Here is a 25,821-nt window from a genome sequence, read left to right on the forward strand (position 1 = left end):
CCTTGTTTTTTATACCATTAGGATAATAAAGTTTAGCTATAGTTAGAATGCTTTCTTTTTCATCTGTGCTTTGCTTCTTTTAAGATGAATAGAAATTATATTTTTCTTTTAATCAATTTCAAATAGAATGAGTGCATAAAAAATCTCAGCCTGCAGAATGCAGTATTTTTATTTACTCATTTTTCAAAAGAGACACGCGAGGAAACACCTAAAACAATCATTTTGAACCTTCAAAATATTTTATAGAAAACAGACCTTCTTTCATGATTTCTACACTAGTAGATAATACGTGAGAACTGTACCTGTACTGTTGTTTAATGTTCTAATGGGATAAATTCCAGTTGTTTTATAATTTTATTGGAAAGGTAGTGAGGACATCTAACCAGGAACTCGGGAGCAGTACAATGTGTTTCCCCTGTTCTTAGCTTTGTTATACCACCAGTCCCCTGGGGATCCCAGGATTCTAATTTTAACTGTTCTGAAAGAGGGTATTATAAATGAGTGATTGCAATGTGGCTAACAGAAGCCAGGGAGAATTCTCATACATATAATTTAAAAAAGGAATGGTGTCAAAGTATTCAAGGCCAGAAGAGATGAAAACTAAAGAAGTGTCTTGCCTATCTTTTGTTTGTTACTTTCAAATCTATTCAGCCTCTCTTTTCCAGATCTTTTGGTATAGAATTTGTCTTTCTGTCTTTAACCAAACCTTCCATTTTACTGCTGGAAAAATTTGAGGCATAGGGATGGTCCTTAGCAAGTCAGTGCAAATACAGTATTAGAGGTAGTAAACAAATAGTCTCCCAAGAGAAAGGGATTCTTAATAATTATGCATATTTGCATATCATTATCCAACAACTCAGTTGTTGAGAATTATTTCACAGAATTATTATTTGATCTTAGTGAACAGACTGGTTTGAATAATTGCCTGGTGCAATGCAGATAAAAAAAATAACCATTTTATATAATTCTAAGATTGAGTTTGAAGGGATTTCTGCTTGAACTGGGAGATTAGATTAAATGCCCTTTAAAATCTGGTATTCTTTGATTCTTGTTGTAACCATGCCTTATTGGAACAAGATTGTCATCTGCAGGACAAAGCAAGTAACTATCTTACAAGATTTTTCTTATGTTCATGGATAAAAAGCAACATGATTTACTTCCACCCATAAAAATCCTATCTATCTATATAAAACCCTAAAATGCAAATCGACCAAATGGCACAATGACGACCAAATGGTGGAACGATCAGTCACTATGATGCGCACTGACCACCAAGGGGCAGATGCTCAATGTAGGAGCTGCCCCCAGCCTGCAGGGTGGTGGGGGGAAGGGGGTGGTGAGTAAGTGGCACCAGGCCAAGGTGGGTGCAAGCGGGGGCCCTGACCGCCCTGCCAGTTGCCCCAAAGATAGACCCTGATCACAGGCCAGGCCTAGGGGCCCTACCCATGCATGAATTTCGTGCACTGGGCCTCTAGTATAATAAAAGCGTAATATGCAAATCAACTGAACAGCAGAATAACCGGTTGCTATGATGTGCACTGACCACCAGAGGGCAGATGCTTAATGCAGGAGCTGCCCCCTGATGGTCAGTGTGCTCGCACAGGGGGAGCGCTGCTCAGCCAGAAGCTGGGCTCACGGATGGTGAGCGCAGCGGCAGTGACGGGAGCCTCTCCCACCTCTGGTACAGGCAGGCAGTAAGGAGCGAGGGGTCCTGGACTGCAAGAGAGATGTCTGACTGCCAGTTTAGGCCCGATCCCCAGAGGGGTTGTTCAAGCGCTTACTCTTAATTTTGCGTAAATTGAAAAGTGTAAGCCAGCAGGTGGACATCCCCCAAAGGGTCCTGGACTTCAAGAGGGCGTGGGCTGGTCTGAGGGACCCCCCTCTCCCAGTGCATGAATCTTGTGCACCGGGCCTCTAGTCAATAATAATAAAACAAGAAACAGAAATATTAGGTTACTAGTCAAAAATATCATGGTTAAATTTTGACTTTTTTTTTTATGAATGACTTTAAAATTTTCTTACTTCCCTGTTATATCAAACTAGAGGCCCAGTGCATGAAATTTGTGCACTGGTAGGGTCCCTAGCAGCTGCTGGCTGCCTGCCAGATACTCCCTTCATTCCCCCAGTCGGCCCTGCCCCCTGGTTGAACTCCTAGACAACCCCTGATCGAGAGGACAATTTGCATACTATGCTTTTATTATATAGGAGGATTCTTCATCTGAGCCCTGGCTGGTGTGGCTCAGTTGATTGAGTATTGTCCCATGCACTGAGAAGTCGCTGGTTCAATTCCTGGTCAGGGCACATGCCCAGGAGGCAGCCGATCCATGTTTCTCTCTCTCTTTTTAATTCTTCCTCTGAAAAAAAAACAGATAATCCACACTGTGCACCTGTCCTGTAAGGGCCTTATAAAAGATGATGATAAATTATCTTGAATGATGAATTTTTTTCTTCAAATTTTATTTATTGATTTTTTTTAGAGAGAGATTCTTGTATGTGCCCTGACCAAATTGTTGTTCCACTGATTTATGCATTGATTCTTGTATATGCTCTGACTGGGATTGAACCCACAACCTTGACATATCAGGACAATGCTCTAACCATCTGAGCTACTGGGCCAGAGCTACATGATGAAGTCTTAAACGTGAACTGAAAGTCTTAAACAGAGAGCCCAAATACAATTTTATATAACTTTTTTTGTATTTCTTTGTATAGCACCTTTAACTTACATTAACTTGGGTGTATAATTCTGTTTACTTAAACAACTATTATCTAGTATCTATCTAGTAAGTGCCAGGCATGTGGGAAACAGAAACTATAGTCCTTACCCGCAAGAAACTTCACTCTATTAAAGGAGAAAAATACAAAAGTCAGTTACCTATAGTCTGATATGCTGAGTGCTATCCTCTAAATTTATATAAAGGGCTTTAGGAGATTTGGGATGATTACTAAGCTGGATTAATAGGAGCAGGAATAAGCCATGCTATTTATTAAGTTGTTGAATTTACTAACCGACTTCTGCCAAAACTTAGAAGGGGAAAGCAAATGAAACAAATGTCATCAAAGTGGGAAAGAATAATAATTAAGCTCTCCAAGAACTTCTTTCAAGGAGAAGGTACTCTGATGTTCAATAATATCAGAGTTAGTGCCCCAAAAGTAATCTTTTTTATGGTTGTTCAAGGGCTTACTCTCAATTTTGCGTAAATTGAAAAGTGCACCAGACCAGGAGGTGAGACTCCTTCTCCTGGGTTTGGATAATGCTGGCAAGACTACCCTTCTGAAGCAGCTTGCATCTGAGGACATCAGCCACATCACACCTACACAGGTGAGCACTGCGTTGGACCCAGATATTTGTGGGACACCCGGAAGATGATAATATGATAATAGCAGTATGAAAGGCAAAATGGGAAATATCATTTTGTCCATTTCTAAGTTTTGTTACTGAGAGAAGTATATACTGTATAAAATAATCTTAAGGTTTCAAAAATATATTGAGGTTCCATTCATATGAGATACTTAGTCAAATGCATAGAGACAGAAAGTAGAATAATGGTTACCAGAGGCTGGAAAGAGAGGAGGAAATTGGGAATTATTGTTTAGTGGGCACAGAGAGTCAGTGTTGCAAGATGAAGAAAGTTCTGTGGACGGATGGTGGTGATGGTCGCACAACAATGCAAATGTACTTAATGCCATTCAACTGTACACTTAAAAATGGAATGGTACATTTTCTTTTATGTATATTTTATAATCTATAATAATAAAAGCATAATATGCTAATTAGACCGGACATTCTTCCAGACGTCCTTCTTGACAAAGCCGGAGCTGCGAGGGAAGCCCAGGTCCTAGGTGCCTGCCAGCGGCCAGAGGGAAGCCCGGGTCTCGGGTACCAGAGAGCAGTCAGTGCCGGCAGCCGGGGGAAGGAAGGCCTACTCTTGCACAAATTTCGTGCATCAGGCCTCTAGTTTGGAAATAAATAATATAAATATAGATGTATACATATGTCAGGACACAATCAAGTCCCTCAGATCTAAGTGATTCCTTTAAAAAATAGCTTTATCTTCTCTGATTATGAAATTAATTCATATAGAAAATACAGAGGAAGTATAAAGAAGAGAGTACTGTGAGAAAACCCACTGTTAATATTTTACTGTATATTTTTCAGACTCAATGAACACAAATATATAGCAATTTTTTAAAATTACCTATATATTTTTTTTAAATATATTTTATTGATTTGTTACAGAGAGGAAGGGAGAGAGATAGAGAGTTAGAAACATTGATGAGAGAGAAACATCAACCAGCTGCCTCCAGCACACTCCCCACTGGGGATGTGCCCGCAACCAAGGTACATGCCCTTGACTGGAATCGAACCTGGGACCCTTGAGTCCGCAGGCCGACGCTCTATCCGCTGAGCCAAACCAGTTAGGGCAGATTACCTATATTTTTAATCCAGTCTCATCAACCCTCCTCTTTCCTAAGGCTTAGCAAGTAAAGCACAAAGGATAAGACAGTGGTGGTGCTCACTGTGTGGCAGTTGAAAGACAAGTCCTGGTCGGAAGAACTCCAGTTCGCGTCTTACATCTCCTTTCCTGTTGGAAATTCCGAGAAAGCTCGACCTTTGGCCAGGCCTTTGGGTTTCCTAACTAGGAACAGCCCTATTAGCCTCAGCCACTTTAAAGTGCTTGAGCATTAACATTCAGCAAAACCGGGTTTATTTAGCATTTTCTGTCGCCATACTATATACTAAGAGCTTGGTGTCAGGTTTGAATAGCTGTGCTGGTGTGTGTATTTCACAGCCTATGAATATTACTGATTCAAAACACTTTGCAGAAAAGTCATTTCAACTCTTACCAAATGAGCAATTTTACAGCTTCTGACAAATTTAATGTGTAGTCGAAGAAGGAGCATATTACAGTAGTATAACCTAGAAAGGCTGAAAACATTAGTGTGTGAGGATTTCAGCCAGAAAAAGAAGTGCTAGATTTTGGGGTGTTTTTTCGGGGAGGCTTGTTTGTTTGATTTGTGATAGGCTGTATTTCTCAAGAACATGCTGCGACCATGGAAATGAACTCAAAGTATGGACCCAAAGTTCCAATTCTAACTTTCAGGCTTTGTTTGATGTGTTGTAGATGACTCTTATTCTATAGGGTAGGGCAAAAGTAGGTTTACAGTTGTTTGTATGGAAAATAATACAATAATTAATAAGTAACACAAGAATAAACTCTATTTCATGTACTAACAACTGTAAACCTACTTTTGCCACATCATGTATTAGTCAAGTTTTCATATTCTTTAAAAACAAACTTTTATTGTATTTTTGTTTTTATATTTAAAAAAGTAATAGATGCTCATTATAGTAAATTTAGAAAGTATACATAAATAAAATTGAGAAACTAAAAATCACCTATAATGTCCGTTCATACATAACCACTGTTAACACTTAGTGATATATGCATTCAGTTTTTTTTCTATGCATATATATGATGGGTATATTTTAAATAAATAAAAAAGGCTTACAGAGAATAGGCTGTTTTGGATCATCTTTTTCACTCAATACTGTATGTAATATCTTTCTATGTTGTTATAAATATGAATGTAATATACATCTCATTATTTCCTTAGAATAATTTCTTAGTAGATTTATTAGGTCTGATGACAATAGAATTTTAAGACAGTTGATACATATGGTTGGATTCCAGGATTTACTCTTATTTATTTCCTGCTTCATTTTAGAAGGATTTTATGTTACTGGATTTGACATGTAATATTGTAGTTATGTATTCAGTTTCTAAGCTCACAAAAGTGGTTTTGTCAATGAGTCAGAATGAAGCAGCCTTTTACAATAATCTTAAGTCACATCCCTTTAGAGTTCTTAAACTTCATATTTATTCAGTCATTGGCATTTTAGAGGAGCTGCAATCAGCATCATCCCCAGTTATTCTCTAGTGATTGTTTATCCTCAGGAGGAATTGGGTGGTAGTGTTCCTGTACCATTGCACTGTGCCTGTCCTTCTGGGCTAGGCAGTAGTGTTGGTAAGCTGCCAGATGAGGCAAATGTTTATGGAGGCATCCCCAGATGCACTTAACTCCCGTTATTCTGGATGAAATATCATTTCTGGGGTAGCACACTGTCGATTGGATTTTTCAGAGCCTGATTTCACTAAACCATTTTTGCAAGAAGATATTTTTTTTATTCTTGCTCATGAAATGCCTTCTCTCCAAACCCCAGAGTCCTTGTTAATTTGTTTCTCTGCACACTACCTCCCAGCTCACAATTCTGCCTGCCTCTGATTTGCTTACCTTCCCCAAAGTTGTACCTTGAGTACCTGTCCTGAAAATGAATGCTCTCTTTTCAGGTTCATTAGAGATACCTAAAGAACAGTTTTAAATGCCTGCTTGTTTGTTTGTTTTCATCACTACCTAAAATTGAGAGCTCTACTTAGTTTAAACATGCTGTTCCAGCAGGCCCTACCTTTCTCATAATCCAGTTATTAACCAGCCTTCCCCATAGTTTCTGAGTTGAGCTCCTTCCTTTTCCTGAGTAATCCATGTGAGAAAATTTCTTTAATTTTGAACTACTCCTAAAGAATGCAATCTTACAGATTTTAGCTTTTGTCTTTTTGAATGTAGCATTTGTTCTGTTCTGTTGTCAGATTCAGCTTCAGGGGGTTTTTGTTAGTTAAAAGTAATGTCCTGTTAAATGTTACCATCCTGAGGACTCCTCAGGGGTGTGGCCTGTGTTATCAGAGCTACTGTCATACCAAGTTCTCCTCAGTGGTTGTGTGTGTGTACTCATGATAGGAAGCACATATGTTAGCCATGACATTAATAACACTGACTCCACAACCTGAATGAAGTAAGCATGTATAAATACATTTTTTCGTTCCCTACTGTAGCAAACTGTTTTCAGTATTACCAGTGTCACATCTGGCAGAGTACCTCAGAATTAGTAAATAACATAGCTGTCCAATGTAACTTTGTCAGAATTATGATCTCAAAGCTTAAAAAAAACTTGTTTTTACCTTTCTTTATTGCAGGGTTTTAACATCAAAAGTGTACAATCACAAGGTTTTAAACTGAATGTATGGGACATTGGTGGACAAAGGAAAATCAGACCCTACTGGAGGAATTATTTTGAAAACACTGATATTCTTGTAAGTACTCTTTCTGATGTGTTAATTCATAGTCTTTTCTGCTGGGTTAGGAACATTAACTCTATAAGGTTCTGTCTTGCCAATAATTCCATTGCCATAACATTAATCACTAAATTTAGGGCTAGCAGAAGGCTCCAAACTGTAAGAGAGAAACATCTTTGTATAACTTGTATAAGATGTTTTGCTGTCGCTCAGTAACAATGTTATACCCACACCCACCTTGGCAAATAAAGTGTTTATTTATTACCATAGTGATTCGAACAGCAGTAGGGAAGTCAGAAGATTGTGCAGGAACTCTATCATCCAAGGATACCAACAAATCAAGTGTGTCCCAAACTGAGCAATCAAGATAGTGAGAGTCCTGGAAACAATGATGTGTCAGGAATGGTTGAAAGGCCTGACAATGTCCTTCCTGGAAAACACTTGGCACTGTCTTCAGTTACTTTAAGAACTATCTTAAGTGAAACATTAGCCTCATTGTGGATATTTCTAAAGGACCGGACAAGGAGCAGTTTGGCGAGTATTCGATGGTAGAGTTTAACTCAGAATAAGGAAGACGTTTACTATAGTTGTAACTGCCCAGAGTTAAAGAAGCTGCCTCAGGCATTGGGAATTCCCTGGCTCAGGTGCCTTTGTTCAGGCAGAGGCTGGGATGTTAGTTCCCAGCTCTCGGTCATGTTCTCTAGGACTACTGTGTGTCTCCTGGATTAAGGTACTTGGAGAGAAATACTCAAGTCAGAGCAGTTCATAAGGACATGAATGGCTCTAAGGTTCTGTACGGAGGTCTCAGAAACTTTCCGGCCCTCAGGTCAGGGAATTTTAAATCATAAGCTCTAACACTTTGAGAGTCGACTGCAAGGTAGTGATAATCTGACTCTGGATCCCACACTTCCCATTTGCTTAGAGTGCCTGGGAAGTATAGAACTGGCCAGCAAAATCAGCTTGCAGCAACCCTGCAGTTGCTTTCACCAGCTACATTACATTGCCAGCACCAGACACTATTTTGGATTCAGTGTCAACATTCCATTATTTCCCAGTGCCATTTGGGATTAAACAACTCTTGGGGAGCAGGTGGGTCCCCAGGGTTAAATTCTAAGGCCTGGTGACTCTTAGTTCTGTCTGATAGTTTTGTAGCAGCTTGCCGTGGCAGTGATTGATGGATTATATTTGTATTTAATAGTTTTCCATTGTTGGTTAAAAAGACCTATTACACTAGACTCCACAACAGTATTGAGGCTTGACACATTTAGTTGCCTGGTTAACACTTTTCAATTATCTCTAGAGTGCCACAATAAATTTTTGCTTTAGAGTGGGTGTTGACAAACTGATCCAGTCTGCCTCCTGCTATACTATAGCCTATGAGCTAAGAATAGTTTTTATACAGTGTTTTTAAATGGTTGAAAATTTTTCAAAAGAAGAATAAGATTTCCTTACATGAAAACGAAGTGAAATTCCAATTTCCGTGTCCAGAAAGTTCTTTTGTGACACAGCCACGTCCACTTGTTTGCATACAGGGTGGGCAAAAGTAGGTTTATAATTGTGAATATGCAAAACACAGTTTATTGCTTTATTATTATTTACTAATTATTGTATTTATTTGATTATAACTGTAAACCTACTTTTGCACACCCTGTATTTTCTATGATAGCTTTCACACTATAACAGCAAAATCCAATAGTTGTGAAAAAGATTGTGTGGGCCACAAAACCAAAATTATTTACTATCGGACCCCTTACAGAAAAAGTGGTTCTCTAGGGGTTTGAAAGGGTCAGGGCAACTCCTAAAAGTGCCAAAGATATTCCAGGGATGATGACACTGAGAACATTTTACTTCAGCTTTATTAATTGTGGGGAGGTGACTAGTCAATAAAACCTAAAGTATGATAGAAAGAAGGGGAGAGGCTGTCTTCCATTTCTTTTAGGCCAGGAAATAGCAGCCTTTTGATAAAAATGCATCTTTTTTTTTCAAGGTGTGTTCATATTATTACTAAACTCTATTTACTTATTGTTAACAGTTTTGTGTTTAAATGCAACATAATTTAAATAAAGCAACTGTGTCATCATTTCCATAACCAATGTGTAGGACGTAAGTGAGATCTCAAACAACTGTCTCATGTATTATTTCCGTAATGCCACTCACACCCGAGTCACCTGGGTATCGATACTGCTGCAGCACACATAATTGAAAACCACAAGTTACCCAGAAACCTTATTTGTTGTTTTCAACCTCCTTTTAGACTTTTGCTCAAGCCGTCAATAAAAAGCCACACATTTTAGTATCATCTCTTGTTGGCTCCCTACCCCTCTAGTGGAGAAATACTTGGGAGCAATAAAATGACCAAAAGGTGGCAGCAGGACCAGAAGCAAAAGGAGAAACAAAGAACCCTCCATTCACATGCTGGATAATCAGTGTGGATAGTCCAGAGTAGGCTGTACTTCCATCAGAAAAACAAACAAAAACATTTTTAGTCTTCCTTCCACAACCAAATAGTCATTTCAAAGCAGTTGCCAAGGAAGATGTGAATTGGCTTTGCTTAAAGCATCATTCTGAGTGCCGTGCATAACTATATTTTAGAATAGATTTATGAAACTTGATTTTTGAGGTTCCATAATGTTTTAAGGTCAGAAGCATTATAAATGTTGTAACTTTATCTGATACTTTCTGAGTATTTTTATTGATTATTAATTAATTTTTGGATTAAAAATTTTTACAACTAGATTAACAAATATATATATATATATATTTTAAGGCAAGAGGCTCTCCTTACCTTTATCTCTATTGACCAGAAGAAAATAGATACTGGGCAGCACTGGGGTGACAAGCAACCATGAGAAGCATATATCACTGCAGGAAAACAAATTGATGTATTACTAGATTAGTTGTTTTATAGACTTCTTCCTGGAATTATTGTGTAGTAGTTGTCAAATTTTATAAAAATTATGCTAAATGATAAGGAGAATTAGGCTAAATGTATAGTTTAGGGAAACCCTCCTTTAATTATACTGAATCTTTTAATGGAGGCAATAAATAGGAAGTAATTTAGCAAGTAATTATAAGTAAAAGTTAAAACTTTCTTCTCATTGATCTTCAGCCTCTGGATTCTCTGGTATCATCTCTCTTGAACTATTGCCTGAGTGAAGATAATCCTAATCCACTGTTGACTCCCAAATAATTCTAATTAGGTCTTTTATATTGAGGTTCGCCCTCCCATTACATTCCTTCGTTCTATATCTACATTTATACTATATCTGCTACCTTAAAAATGAGAGCCTCACTGGTGGAAAACAGTATGGAACTTTGGGTGTTTGTGGTGTGCAGAGCCCATTAATGCATGTATTCACACTGAGTCAAGAGTAATATTAACTACAACAATAATAATAAGGCCGAAAAGAAAATACTGAGACAACATCCTCCCTCCTTTTATGATTCCCCTGAAAGAAACACAGGTGGAAACACAGGGTATTCTTCAGAGGAAAGCCCAAACTTTGTTCCTGGTATATTTAGCATTAGTGATTCTAAATGAGAGTGCACCCCGCACCAGGCCTCTAGTTTATGTATAAAATGAGAAGTAGTGCAATCTATCTCATAGTGTTGTAACAAGGATTAATATGGTAAATCTAGCAAGCATGTTTAGTGAATGCACAGTAAATGTAGCTATTTTCATCCTGCATAACTCTACTGACTTTTTACTTTGGAGCTTTGCTGGAGGTATTTGGGGGCACCCTACATTTAATTAATTAATTAGTTAGGTAGTTTGCTTGTTTCTTTGTTTTGCATCCATAGATGAGGTAATAGTTACCAGCTCAATTTCTATATGCTATACTAATGTGAAACTGGCTGACAGGAACACCTGTTCTTTCCATAAAGGTGCCCTGTATTTTACATATCTGCTATTGAGATAACCTCTTCTTTTACTTTACAGATATATGTAATTGACAGTGCAGACAGAAAAAGATTTGAAGAGACGGGTCAGGTAAATAATTCTTCTGTTCATCCATTTCCCAAATAACTGGGTATTCATTAATCTGCCTTGTCAATGTATGACAGTGAGAGAGATTTTTTTTGTTTAACCTTTGCAGTTTAAACAAGACAGTCACTCTGGCAAGCAGGCAAAAATACCAGTTGGCTAAAAAGAAATTAGTGCAGAATCCTCTAAACAAATTGAATAAACAAGTTATAAGAAAATGGAATTTACCAGCATGCCCAAAAGCTCTTCAGGTTTCTTCTCATTCCACATAGAAATGAACCTAGAAGAACAATTCACTTATTATGTCTGTGTACATTTTTCAATATCAACTTAATTGATTCAAGGGCAACTAACAGATTCAAAGGGATGGAAGAAATGTGTAAGCCAAGATGAAGCTGCTCTTGTTTCCAAGCCAAAAGATAGGCATCTTTGAACCCCAAAATGACTTTGAATGCAGACTACATGTCAACATGATTACACAGTGCAATTTGTATACACAGTTTTAAACAGAGAAGCGGTGGGCACAGACCATTTTATTGAGGACACTGATAAGAAGCAAGGGGTAGAGTGGACCTCTTTGGAGAAGCATGATTACATTTTATTGCAGAGTCCTTGGCTTGTGTCCTAAACTACCACTGGTGGCCTTCCAAAGGTAGCCGTCCCCATGTTTATGTTCCTTTTTCCTGGAAATTAGTTTGAGAACTCTCCAGACTCTTGGAGATAACCCTTCTATACCTTGATGATTTCTGGATCATCACTTTACGTGAGCTTGAAGGTGAAGGGTGTTATATAATGCTGACACCTCTTGAACCCTCCAGTTCTCTTTGGCAGCACAAGTGTCTTACGTAGGGTTAAAATGTGGATTTAATGGGAGAGGTGGGTCCTCATATTTTGGTACGTACACACCCTCTCCTATACTTATTGCAGACAGAATCAACATAACAGGGTAGACCCCAACTGATAGCCTAAAAATGAGAGACCTTGCCAGATGGACTAATACAGTTATTTTAGGATATGGGTTTGATGAACTGTAATGCATGGACATGTTTTGGAGGTAAAGATTGATGAAACAGAATTATAGTCTTTAAAGCAATTGTCATTTTCAATTTATCCTATATAATAAAAGGCTAATATGCAAATTGTCCCCTCGGGAGCTCATCTGCTCACTATGACGTGCACTGACCACCAGGGGGCAGCATGGAATGAAGGAAGGCCCTGGCGGCAGCCAGAATGCCTCAATTGGCCCTAATCACCGGCCTGGCCTAGGGACCCTACCCATGCACAAATTTTGTGCACCAGACCTCTAGTATTTAAATAAATACACACACACACATACACACACACGCACATATACACTGAAAGTTATTTGCAGATAATAGCCTTGGCTAAATTTTAAATTTCTAATCACATCTTGTGTTCTCTCTTGAACTGTGTTTCTCAAAGTATGATCTATGAATCCCCATAGCAGAACTACTAGAGGGGAGCTAGTTAAAATGCAGATTCCTAAATAAGTAAATAAGTAAGATAAAATGTAGATTCCTGGGCTCTCGCTCAGACTTCCCAAAGTCAGTCTCTCTGGTAGGCCCAGCAGTCTGTCAGGGGAGTCTTTCACAGGCTCAAGTTTGAGAACCACTGCCCTTGAAAGTTGCTGGTTGATCAGCTTAACTGTTTTATTTTTTTCTAGCTAGAAGTTAATGGTTAAATATTATAGCTTTCATCCTTCCCTCCCCATCCATTCTCAAAATGATCCAGGAACTAGCTGAATTACTGGAGGAAGAAAAGCTAAGTTGTGTTCCAGTGCTCATCTTTGCTAATAAGCAGGATTTGCTCACGGCAGCCCCTGCCTCTGAAATTGCAGAAGGACTGAACTTGCACACCATCCGTGACCGAGTCTGGCAGATCCAGTCTTGCTCAGCTCTCACAGGAGAGGGCATTCAGGTGAGATTACCTGGAGGCTTGGTCACCTGGCAACATGACAACCAACCAAGGTAGTCTGTCTCATTGGCTGGGCTGATTTAGATAGGAAAGGTATGAAACAAATAGCCTTTAATTGGTAGATGAACAATCCAGGATGTAAAGGGCATGAAGAGATTCGTTCTTTTCTACTTAGCAGCCAATGTGACATCAATAACTTTTCCAGGAAAGACAAACCCACCCCACACAAGCAACAAACTACCCTATTAGGTAGGAGGTCAGAACAGAAGACTCAGAGCAACAGTCACCCGCTGGTGGTCCATGAGGACCGAAAGGTTGGCGACCGCTGACATAGAAGATGCTTTGTAACTCTAGCATTCTTTGATGATTTGGTTGGGGTTTTTGTGTTGTGTCTCATGTTGTGGCCAAGGTAACAGAGCCATCAACAGTTACGCACACTAGTCATCCTGTAGAAGTGTTGTTTTGTTTGCTGTTGGCTGTCTTCACTGCCTTCAGGGTTGGTGTCTATTTCCTGCTACTTCAGTTTGGTTTCCCACTGGTAGGCTTCTGCTCACAGAGGGCCTCGTGCTTTATACTGAGGCACTACATGCCAGAAGAGCAGGCTCCCCTCACTTGATATTAACTGAGAGGCTATATCCTCAAAGAATGATGAACAGGTTCAGCTCTGATGCTTCCTACCAAGCAGACGCAAACCAGGTGACACTTGGAGTCAGTGCTCTAGGACTTCTTTATTCCGAAGCCCCAGCATGCCACATGCCTCACTTTAGACATCTGGTGGACCTGCCGGGGAAGTGACACCGTGAGGTGAGAGCCGGGCAGTACTGCTCCGGGATGCTGTGGGGGATTAGCAACATTAAAGCAGTGGTACCTTCCCTCGTTGCCATATGGCGTGTGTGTCTAATGGCATGACCAGTTTGCTTTTCTCTGAACTTGTGTGCTGGGGTATGAGCCTGCAACTTCTCAATCGTCCTGCAGCCTCTTTCCATTTCCTTTCTAATACTCTCCTTCTCTCTCTCCAAAGACATTTGACATTGATTTGTCTTAAAACTGCCTGACTGCTTTTATTTCAAGAAAATAGTCACGTCCTAGAGTTATCTCACTTGTTCCATCTGTTTGTTGCTTGGTTTTTCTCTTTTTGTTATACAAACAACCAGGGCCTGTTTCTGTGCTTGGCCTTTAGATCTGAGAACAGACCCGTCAGCACAAGACAAGCACCCTCTCCTCTACAGTCCTTAATACCCACACCGTGTGTGTGTGTGTGTGTGTGTGTGTGTGTGTGTGTGTGTGTGTGTATGGGGGCTCTAAATAGCCAGAGATGAGCTCAGCTACCTCCCCAGAATGGATGCTGGAGCTCTGTGAGTCTCTCTGTGAGGTTTTAGTTTAGGGAGGGGGGGATATTACATCTTCCTTCCTTCCTTCCTAGACTCTGGTTATAAAAGTAATATATTCTCACTATTAATCATATAAAAGTATATAAAATTTAAAACTGTAAAGTTTTTTCCTCTCCCCTAATGCCACTTGACAAAGGAAGTATCATTAATAGTTTTATTCTTAAGTCTTGTCTTTAAAATTATAATCACATATGTGATTATAGATCTATTCAGTTTTGAATTAACTGCATTTTTCCAGCTTAATTTAGGCTGGTCCAACAAGTATACTACAACCCAAGATGTCAGTTTATTTATTTATTTATTTATTTATTTTATTTGAGAGAGGAAGGAAGAGAGAAAAAAAATATATCAATGATGAGAGAGAATCATTGATTGGCTGCCTCCTGCACGCCCCCTACTGGGGAATCGAGCCTGCAACCTGGGCATGTGCCCTTGACGGGAATCGAATCCGGGACCCTTCAGTTTGCAGGCCGATGCTCTATCCACTAAGCCAAACCGGCTAGGGCCCCAGTATGTTTTTTAATAGGTAAACTCAAATCCTTTTATTTAGCTTCTCACTTTAAAAAAAAAATCAAGTTTAGCCTAAGGTATTTCCCTTGATTGTGCATAAGATGGCCTTCATGAGGCCTAGAGTGATTTGGGTTTGGATCAAGCCTCCTTGTGTTTATATAAACCACTTCAGCAAGAGAACTCTGCCTGTCTAAATGGCCTCAAACACAAATATAGAGAGAACATCTCAGGGTCGGGGGCTCTAAAGGTGGGACTAGAGAAAATAAACACATTTTGTGTGCCTACTGCTAAGAAAGTGGCAGCCCGTAATCTTTTTTCACTTGGTCAGAGTGTTGAAAGGAAGAAAAAGCAAAGCTGGCATTGACAATAAGGTCCTTGTTTCTTCAGCCAGCCTTAAGCAGGGACTAGAGTTATCTAAAATCAGCATTCTGCGTAGTGGCATTCAAGTCAAGGGTGCTTCCTCAGAGCCTGGAGATTGGGAGGGAGCTCTAGTCATTGTCCTCCCAGCCCCCACCCACCACACCCCAACCTGCCAGGGGAGGTTACAGGGATAGAGCCCTTGTTCTCGGCTGTGTAACCACCATAGAAGTGGCATTCCCTTTAAGTCACAGGATCTTTAGACCAAAAAAGCAGCAGAGAGCTGTCAGACAGAGTCGGGGAAGGCTTTAAAATCAGTCCGTTTAAATCAAGTGAGACAACCATGTATGGTTTGTTTTTGTTAAAGTTCTTACATCAAAGACCTTCAGCAACCAGGTTCGCAGGAAATTATGTCAAGAAAAGTCTAACAAAGAACTGTGAGCGTAGATATATATATGTAATGATTTCATATGGAGGAGAAATAGTTTGAAGGTCACTTAATTAGTTTAGTAGATAGTACCATGGTGTATAGAATTGGGTAGTTAAGACTGGGATTTCAAGGTTAATGAGATTAGATTATGGTTAATAGAATGATATAAATTTAGAGAGTTTAACCATTATTTGAAATGAGTTATTTAATAAAAATGTTAATTAAGAAGGGAATCTGCTGTCTATTGTCCTTTAATGGTAACCTTTGGGGACTGCAGAAAGGTTGTGGAGTTTTCTGTGGAAGCATTTCATTGTGAGGCAGCCACTGGCCATGTCCCTCCCCCAGGTAACGCCTGTGACCTAAGCTCTTGTCCACTCAGCCAGTGTCATGGTTTTTAGTTTAAAGAGTCACTCAGGAGGAATTGCTTTCCTGCGTTGCCTAATGCAAGTGCAGGCCTTTAATGATTCTTATTTACTAAGGCTTCAGTATTCCTAAAAAAGGAAAGACCTCGCTAGGAAAATGTCCATAAGATCACTTTCAGACATGGATACTGTGTAGTAATTACTAAAATTCCCTAAATTCTTATTTCATCTTCCCCCCTTCCTCCCCTCCTGCTGCCCCATGAGAGCCGGTCAATAATGGGCAGAGCTACTAAAGTGATCAGACATTGAAATAACATCTGGCACCATAGCTCTAAAGAACCTAAAAGGAAAAATGTACAAAGGTTAAATAACCAAACAAAAAAACCTCTGGATTTTTACTGATAAAATAACACCCTCAAGTGAGTGAGCCAGGGGAACAACCACAGATCCACTAGATGGTAAGTTGCACCTTCTGGACTCATCGGGCAGGTGTATCACTTCTTAGCCGAGCAGCTTGAACACATGATTTAAGGTTATGGAAGTTAGTGATTCCTGGGATGGATTTCAGATTCTTGTTCTACCTGATGTCCTGATGACAAATATGTGCAGTCTTGACAAGGACAGGCAATCCCATATGTTGTTCAGCCGCCCCTGTCCTGGGTGTGGAGATGGACTTCTGAGGCTTCAGGAGAGTTCAGAACAGGTCTTTCTTAGCCTGATGGATGGTGACCAGGAGGCCAGCCCATTGTGTAATTAAAGCAGGTTTTCATGAGAAACGTCCAGAGAGCATAGGTAAAGGGCACTAGCAGCTGAAGGAGAACATCAATCTTGGAAACCCTGCCTGCTGAGGGGCCCAGAGTCCAGAGGAGCGATCAGAAGAGACCCAGTTATGTCACCTGGATGAAGGCAGAAAGGGGAGAAACTGAACAATGTCTGGGAGGGGAAGCCTGCGGCCCGTGAGCCAGGCTGCCTCACAGACCTGGAGGCAGTCTCCCTCTGCGCCCTGGGCTGGGCCATGTTGCTAGGGCCTCTCCTCGTGTAGGACATTGAGCCCTGGGACTCCTTTTCCCTGGGTGTCTAGAAACAGTGAACCAAGGACTTGGCTTAGAGCCAGAGAAAGGTAGAGAGAAAGCAACCTCTTCCACCTACACATCTGAATTTAACCCAGACCACCGCACTGTCCTTTACTGGTGCAGTGTCAGGTGTTTGAAGACATTTTCTCTCTAAAACATCGTGTGTGTGTGTGTGTGTGTGTGTGTGTGTGTGTGTGTGTGTGTGATTAAAATTGTACTGGGAGAGAATTTCCTTTCAGTGCAGAGATCAGCAGTTTCAAGCTGGTCTCTAGCCTTTGTCATAACAGACCTGCCTCCACCATAGCTGAGCAGAAAGTTCTCTTGGGTATTCCTCTCCATGCCCCCACCTCATGCTCACATTTTCTTTGCACATCTCTCCCACGTTCCCCGTCTTCCTTCCTTCTCTAAACAGGAGTAATGGTCCGGCTTATAGTCTCACCTAGAAAGGACCACTAGCAGTCGGAGTCCTGGTGGGTGAGCTGTACACCAGAGTGCTCCTCCCACGTGAACATTACACATTTCCTAGCCCAGCTCCTTGGGGTTTTTTTTTTTCTTTTTTCTTGGTCTAGGGGGCTTTTCCCTTAATATACCAATGGAATTTGGTATTTTTAAATATGACATTTACCACTTCTTTCAAGGCCTGGTGTCAGTTATTTTTTACTCCAAGTGTACATGGAACTGCTTATCTGCAAGTCAGACCTCAGGTTTATTTTTAAAATTTCAAACCTCTCTTTAGACCAAGAAAGCAAGCTCAGGACATCCGATTTTGCTACCTCTCTGGTGCAGTGCCCTTTGTCACCAGAAAAAATATTAATAGCAAGCAATATTTATGTATGCAGCGTCCAGCTGCTCCTGGACCCTGGGGGCCTGGTGACACAATGGGATAGGCTGCCTTGCTCAGCGAGGGCCTGAGCTCCTCCTCTTAAAGCAATTACTGATGTGGCATGTAGTCCTCATGGCGTAAAAACCAGGCCCACCCAACCATGGTGGCCACTGCTCCCTTCCAACCACTGAGCAGTGATGGATGCATTGTAGGGTGATCAAATTAAAGGGAGCATTGCAGCCAGAGTCCACCCTTCCATAGAAAGAGGCATCATGCCTTTAATGCTGGACCACTGAGATCTGTGATGAGTAGGTTTCCACCCCTGTGGTTAGGGCAGCCTTATATTTTCCCCAATGGTCATATTAGAGGATAATCTCATGACATAGCAAAATTTATTTCCTCTCCACAAGGCCGAACAAAGCTCAGTATTTGAGGTTCAGTGCCTCACTTTAGTCTCTATTATTGAATTAAAGCTAATCAATTTAAATTCAGTTTCAGCAAGATTGGCCAGAAGGAGGTGTGGTGGAGGAAGGAAGGGGAGGACTATTCATGTCATAATATTGTCATCCCCGTGACGAAGATCAAATGTGCAGAAATTTGGTCAAACCAGTTTTTAACAATAAAGGTTCAACCATTAAACAAACTTATGAGTTCATTTCCTTCTTTGGAAGCAGAGCAGTAACCTACTTCAAGTAACTGATCACTTTTTCTCAGTCATCTGTTTTGAAAAAAACAAAGCTTTACCAAATTAAGGCAAGAGTGATGTGGAGCACTAATTTAAACTTGAGAGGCAGAAGGTTCTGCTTCTTGCTATGGTGTTGTCTTTAAATGTTAATATTTCTACTGAAGGTGGTGGTCTTGGTGGAGAGTTACTATGCTAGGATGTGCAGCAAGGTAAACATGCAGCTTCCACACAGATACCAGGCAGCCCAGGAATCCTGAGAGCTGAGTGGCCAAAAACAGCCTCTGGCATCTTCAGAGCTGCAGCCAAGCTCTGCAGGAACGTGGCCTGGGGCTACCCCCGTCTCATGCCCTTTTAGTCGGAGGTCCTAAGGAAGAAATAACGAGCATTGCTTTTCCCCAACTTTAGGGTGATTCCCAGCTTCTCCATAAGCTTGAGGCAGAGCTCCTCCCTCCAGCACTTGCCCGCACTCACTGAGAACCGGTAAATGGTTGGAGTATGGGTGCCGGAGCTAGAGAGCCCGGGTTCCCAGCCCGCCTCTGCCACACACTGTTTTGTGCTCCCATTTCTTCCTTTGTAATGTGGACATTATAGTCCCTACTTCACAGGGTGTTACAAGGGTTAATTAAAAAGATATAAATTAAGTACTGTAGGCCAGACACCATGCTAGGTTCTGTAAACACAACCTCAAGCCAGTCTGACTTGGACACCGCCCCTCCTCCCCAGGGTCTCAAGGAATCAGACCCCCCCGAGATCTTACAAAACAAATTATCTTTCCTTTTCCATGGGCAACTTGGCACAGCTTGTCCTGATTTGAGTGGAGAGGTATTATCCCCATTGACTAGTGCCTCCCCAACAGCCCCTCACCTCCAGCTCTCTTTCTCCTCAGGTAATAAAGGGGAAAAGTACAATTCCCCAAACCCCAAACACTCCCGATCAGGGCAGAGCAGCCACAGGGCTTGGCCCCTTTTAAATCTCCCTGTGCTTCCCACACTCCTGACTGCTGGGGGCAGCTGCAGAGGCTCAGGGACCAGCAGGATAGCTGGTAGGTACTGACCTCTGAGCGCCCTCTGTTGGCAGGACTGTGGCTGAAAGGGCTTTGCCACCGCTGGCCTCACAGACATCTGGAGCACATGGCTCCCCAGCAGGGCTCCCGCATTTAAATCCCCTCTGTCTCCATAACAGATACCAAAAAGAAAGCTGCCCCTCACCCTCCACATTCTGCTTCGGGTTCCTGCAGCTGAGTAAATATTTTTTCTATCTCTTTGACTGTATTCATGTTTAGTTAGTTACATATAATAAAAAGAACAACCCCCCTGAAATCAGCCATAAAACAAGGGGGGAAACCGGCATTCATATAGTGTGGGAGCACTTGCTTTCTCTGAGATGATTTGATAAAATACCACAAGTCTCCATAGAGGAGAAAATATTGAGGTGCATACCTTTGATAGTGTTTGTGCAGGTTCTGAAGATGGAAAGTGCTACATAAGTGCTGAGCTATTCAGCTTGGGAAGCAAAGAGAAGATGGTTATCTTATTCATCCCTCTTTTATTTGTAAAATCTTTTCTGTCTCCTGGCAGGTGATCATTTTTTTCCTGGAAACCAATTAGCTACTAAAATTAAACATGCTTCTCTTTAAATTAATCCTTTTCATAAAATGGTCTTAAAATTGGCCTCAGCTTTTGAAGTCGGTAGCTGACCCAGTTGTGATTGGAGATGTATTTGGGGGCCCCCTTTCTCCCACCTCGGCATCCCGCCTCCCTTGTCCCCACTGCTGCCAGGTGCTGTCCACCTTCAGGCTTTCGGCCGTGGCCAGCCTCATCGTGGCAGATGCCCTAAGGTCTGCTCTGGAACAGCCATCAGATTATCTGGTTCTCCTGCCCGGGCGTTCTGATGGCAACTGGCAGAGTTTTAATCACTGTAAATTCAGGTAATGGTCAGATTAGCCAAGAGATAGGGTGCCTGCTGGTTGTTTTGCAGTGATGTATTGTTTATGGGATTAATGCTCCGAATGCCCAAAGGTGTCAGCTGATATTTATTACTTTAAGCTGGCTCAGCTGTTCAGGTTCAACCACTAGCGCCGTGGTCACAGGAAATGCAGGGCTCTGCGTGTCATGTATGCCCTGAGATGTGCACATGTGACTGGGACCTCAGCAAGCATGTATTGCAGACTCGGGGGGAGTGCGGGGGGAGGGGATTTGTGCAGGATCCTGCTTTGATCTTGTTCTGAGCTTCCAAAGGAACTCTGCACACCCCTGCAGGTCGGAGAGACTCTAGGGCAGTGGTTTGTTATGGGGTGGGGCCACAATATTAGTAACAAAGAAACAGAATTTCCGGAGGATGAGGCCCAGAAATCAGGATTTTAAAAAGATTCCCAGGTGATTCTAACGTGCAGCCAAGGTTGAGAACCACTGATCTAGGGGAAGGGAGAGTATTCAGGGGTGGCTCCAAAGTGGGTTGAAAAGGAGGTCATCTCTGGCAGGTCTGGCATCCAGGAGAAATCATGCCACCTGCCAGGTGGTTGTAGGCATTGTGTGGTTTTTACCTCTGTCCCTCTCCAGCCTTCTAAGAGAGGACACTTTCAAGGTCACTGTGCCTTTAAGGGAACCTTCTCCCCAGTCCCTCAGCTCGGTAGCGCTTAAAGCTACAAGAATCAGGCCCGGACTTTCTAAACCAATCTGGAGAGCTGCACGAAGAGAAATAAATGCACATTGCCCCAGTGTGTGTCTAGTAACACACACTGCATTTGGTTTGTTTTTCCAAAATGAAATTTAATTTAACCCGTGCACACTGCCACACTGTAAACACACCGGGCACCAGAAGGGTGGCTTATTGAATGGAATGCCCGAGCAAAGGTCAGCTTTTAGAAAAAGCCAAAAAGGGCTGGAATCTTTCCTGATAGCGCCTCAATCAGGCCTCGGATCCAAGCAGATGTGTTTATTTTTTCAGAGGGAGTTCCTAAGAACCCATCTCAAGTTCAGACACCGGGCACTCCCACCCCTCTCTCCCTCCTGTGCTCTCAGAGGCCTCCCCACGAGGTCACTATCCCTGGTCACCCAGGTGTGCCCCTGGGACAGACTCGCTGGAGCTGGTGGTAGGGGAGGGGAGCCCCCCCACCCCCGCGCCCCTCCTGGTCTTGCGTGTATAGTGTCTGTCTTATAACTAACACTGCCTTTCTCTGCCCATTTCCCTCAAAGGACGGCATGAACTGGGTCTGCAAAAATGTCATTGCAAAGAAGAAATAAAATCTAGACGAATGGAGACGCAGGAGCTTCGGGAGCTGAATTCTGTCCTGAAAAACACTAATTTGCTGCTTTCTGACCAAATGTTTTTCCATCTGTGTACAGCTACAGCTGTTTGAAGAGAGGGTACAACACAGTTTAAAAAGAATCCCTATTCCAGCAGTAGATTTAACTGATCTCTGAGGTTCAGTATCATTTTTCAAATAAAGGAATTATATTATTTCCTCTGCATAATTGAAATAGTATTAAATGTCTCAAAGCACATGATTAGAAAATGAGATCTTTTAAATGAGCAAGAGATTGCATTGCAGTTCAGACAATTCCAGTGGGCTTTTTTTCTTCTTCTTCTTTCAAAAAAAAAGAAAAGGAAAAGAGAAAGAAGCAGCTTATGCTGCGTTCATTTATTTACTGACCTGTCCCTTGCTCTCCCCATGGTTTTGGAAGCACGGACAGTGTTTGCTGGTGCTGGTCAGTGATTTTTACCATCACCAGCTGAGCCAGGGCTGCATTCCATCCGGAGGGAAGCTGCTGGGGGGAAGGGAGGAAGAGCAGATGATTAAACCATCTTGTCATGCAGGTAGGAGACTGTGTGTGTAATCCTCACCCTTTGGAGAGGAAAAAAAATCCTTTCTTGCAAACAAGTCACCACATAAACATGGCCCATCCCAACCCCCCAGCCAGCTATACCGGGAAGCAAATTCTTATGACTTTTGACTATAATGACATCTGGAATGTAAGGAGAGGTGGGAGGTTTAATTCCAGAAAAATTACAAGGTCCTTAGAAAGCCCTCACATGGAGGGCTCGGGCCAGCGTAAACAGGCTTTCTCCAGTTCAGTGGAGCAGGGAGCAGCCGACTCTGAGATTAGCTGGCTTCCGCGCGGCAGTCCTATAGAAGGGATTTCTAAAGCTCAAAGAATTCTGTGTTTAAATGATCACAATAGGCCGTTGCTATCAGATTTTTAAAATAAATGCAGCTTACCCATGAACCTGCTCCACTGAGAAAAGGCAGGCAGATCGATTTTTTAAAGATCAATTTTTACAATGCTGGCAACTTGGGGGAGTGGGAAGCTCATAGGCAGAGAGGGTTTGCTGCTGGGAAGAAGGGGTGTGATTGCAGGGGCCACTCCCAGGGAAGCCAGAGTCACCCCAGCTGCCCATCTCCCCTGCCTCTCTCCAGCAAAATGTGTCCTCTGTTGATTGATTGGAGAGGACTGGAAGGAGACTTCTCCCGCCCCGTGTTGCAAAAAGAGCTTGTTTTCCTGAGTCTTAAGAAATCCCTCGCTTCAAGCATGAAAGCTGGCCAGAGCATCACCCAGCTCCTGAATTGAACTCTGTTCTGGTGCCTGAGCCGAGGGGTTCTCAGAGAATGAATAAGAGACTGTCCAGTGGCTGGCTGGTGGGCCTCAGGAGGCCAGCTGCCTTCTCATCCCAGGAGGTGGCCCTTCCCAAACCCACTCGGGCCTGTGAGCAGAGGCGGGGCCACTCCAGCCCCGGCCGTCTGTGCCCAGCTTTTCTGGACAAAGTTGTGCAGGTGAAGCTGAAGCATGTGCAGCCTCAACGGCGTGCTGGGCTGGAAGTCATTCCTGCCAACATGAAAAGCTGCGCCGGGGGTGCTGTGGGCGGACCTGTACGGGCTTGTAAAACAAAAGGTGAGGGTTTTCCAAACCACTGAGCTACCTGCTTCCTGCTACCTCCTCCTCTGGCTTCCTTGTCTCCCCCAGGGCCTCTCCCACTTTGAACAAAGGAAAACAGAATCACAAGAAACCAAAATCCCCCTGCCATCCAGCTGGAAATGTGGCTCTAGGGCTTGCAAATGAGTTTTCCCTCCAAATAGGGCACCAGGGATGCGAGCTGAAGGGCAGCGGCCTGCTTTGAGGTCTGTGATTTTGGAACAATGTGATAGGAACTTTGGCAGTGGATAGTCTGTTAAATACTTTGGTTCTTTTGCCACCAACTTAGGGAACTCTTTGCAAGAGTCCTCCCCAGGCCTGGGCCAGCAGGCAGAAGCCACTCCCCTCCTCTGATAACAGCCTCTGTGAACCTTCACATTTGCTTTTCAGCTAAAGACAGAGTGACATGGTAGATGTCGCAAGCTTTCATCTTCCCTTTGAACCCTGCTGGACCCTCCTGGGGGCTCATGGGGTAGATGAGAGATGCCTGAAAAACCCAGACTTTAAAAGCTCCCATTTGTAAAAACAAAATACTCCTAAAGTCCCCTTTCCTCTCCGCAGCCCCACTCCCACCCCCGGGGCCATGACCAGAAGATAGAATTTGAAGCTAGAAAGGGGATACCCGGTCTCCCGTCCTCCCGCCCCCACTGTGTCTGGGTGAGACTTGCTCTGTGCACCTCTGCATCTGAATGTGCGGGGGAGAGGGCTGGGGGGCACCAAGGCCTGGGTCGGGGGCCCCAGGATGTGTGCTCAGACCAGTTGTGAGAAAAACTCCCTTCCCCTCCTACTGACCTTCCCTGTGCAGCTCCTCCTGGCTGGATCCCCGAGCCCAGTGCAACACACCCTTTCCCCTTCACTCTCCCCTGGTTACTATGGAAACAAGGGTGTCATTGATGTGGGCTGAGCCGGGGAACATGTCGGGCGGGCGCAAAGCTGAAAGTCAGCGATTATGCCGGTGGGTACAAATGTGCGGGGAGAAAGAAGTCCACAGGTCCCAAGATGGCTGGAAGGACACAGTCCTGCCCCCTCCCTCCTCTCCTCTCCTCTCTATCCCGGCTTTTGACAAATTTCTTTATTCCCCTCTGGGCTAAAGCAGTGGCTATTTTTGTGTCACTCTGTGCCTCACCCTCACTGTGGGCCGCTCCTTATCCGGACCTGCCCTGGAGGGTGACACCATGTCAGCCTCTCCCGGACTCGTCCCTTGATTCCCGTCAGAGTTTGCTTTGATTTCTCTTTCCTTCTCAGGGGCAAGTTCTTCCTTTTATTTTTAGCTCTGCACTCCATGTGGTTTCAGGGTTCAGTCTGATCCATCGAAAGTTTCTTTTTATATAGTCCCTTTTGAAAATGATAAAGAAATGGACGTGGTATTTGGTCATGTGGAAAACTCACTGTATAATTTAGATGTCTGTCAAAAATCCAACAAATAAAATTTAGCTGAAATGAAGGCCGCCTGGAATGTGTTGTGTTCTTTGCTGAAGCTCAGAGAGGGCCTGAAATCTGTTTGTTATTTCAGAGGTTAGCATTCCTCAAGGTGCTTTTTTTTCCAGAAGGATGTAATATTAACACCACCAATAACAAAAATAAAAATAACCACTTAGTAAGCTCCTCCCACCTACCAGGCACTCTGCATACATCGCGGGCAGCATTAGGCCTACTTGACAGTGGTGGAAACTGAGGCCCTTGCCTGGGTGAAGGGTTTTACCCAAGATCACAGAGCTGTTAGTGCAGGAGGGGCCTGGAACCCAGGTCTGAAGGCTACAGCAAGCTGCCACCTCTGGGAGCTAAAGACAGTAACAGCCCATTTCCCAGTAGCCTGAGCCCCTAGCCTTCCAAGCCCACACCATGGGTCTCCTCTGACCAGCACTGCTCCCTGGACATTTCTGTCCCAGGTGTTAGGTAACTTCTGTCCTCACAGCACAACTGTTTGTTTATTTATTTTAAAATATATTTTTATTTATTTCAGAGAGAAAGTGAGAGGGAGAGAGAGACAGAAACATCAATGATGAGAGAGGATCATTGATGGCCTGCCTCCTGCATGCCCCGAAGTGGGGATTGAGCCCGCAACGCACACGCCCTTACCAGGAATCAAATCCATGACCTCCTGGCTCATAGGGTGACACTCAACCACCGTGCCACACCAGCCAGGTCACAACCGTGTATTTCGTACCATCCTTTGTACAGACGGAAAAAAGGGTGAAGACATTAGGAAAGTTAGGGCTGACAAGGA

The 25,821-nt window shown here is 42.8% G+C and overlaps 1 protein-coding gene across 2 annotated transcripts in view; it reads left to right on the forward strand.

Moving 5' to 3' along the window:
* The window catches only part of ARL3 (ADP ribosylation factor like GTPase 3), a 26,598-nt gene extending 4,441 nt beyond the window's left edge, over positions 1–22,157 (forward strand). For both annotated transcript variants that reach the window (XM_006756469.2, XM_015559302.1), the window contains exons 2-6: positions 3,179–3,322; positions 7,035–7,151; positions 11,074–11,124; positions 12,871–13,056; positions 21,879–22,157. In XM_006756469.2, the coding sequence (XP_006756532.1) occupies positions 3,179–3,322; positions 7,035–7,151; positions 11,074–11,124; positions 12,871–13,056; positions 21,879–21,926 (546 nt within the window). In that variant the 3' untranslated portion in view covers positions 21,927–22,157. The remainder of the gene's footprint in view (positions 1–3,178; positions 3,323–7,034; positions 7,152–11,073; positions 11,125–12,870; positions 13,057–21,878) is intronic.
* The last annotated feature ends 3,664 nt before the right edge of the window (positions 22,158–25,821 follow it).

Source organism: Myotis davidii, unplaced genomic scaffold, assembly GCF_000327345.1.
Source record: "Myotis davidii unplaced genomic scaffold, ASM32734v1 scaffold332, whole genome shotgun sequence".
Taxonomy (NCBI): domain Eukaryota; kingdom Metazoa; phylum Chordata; class Mammalia; order Chiroptera; family Vespertilionidae; genus Myotis; species Myotis davidii.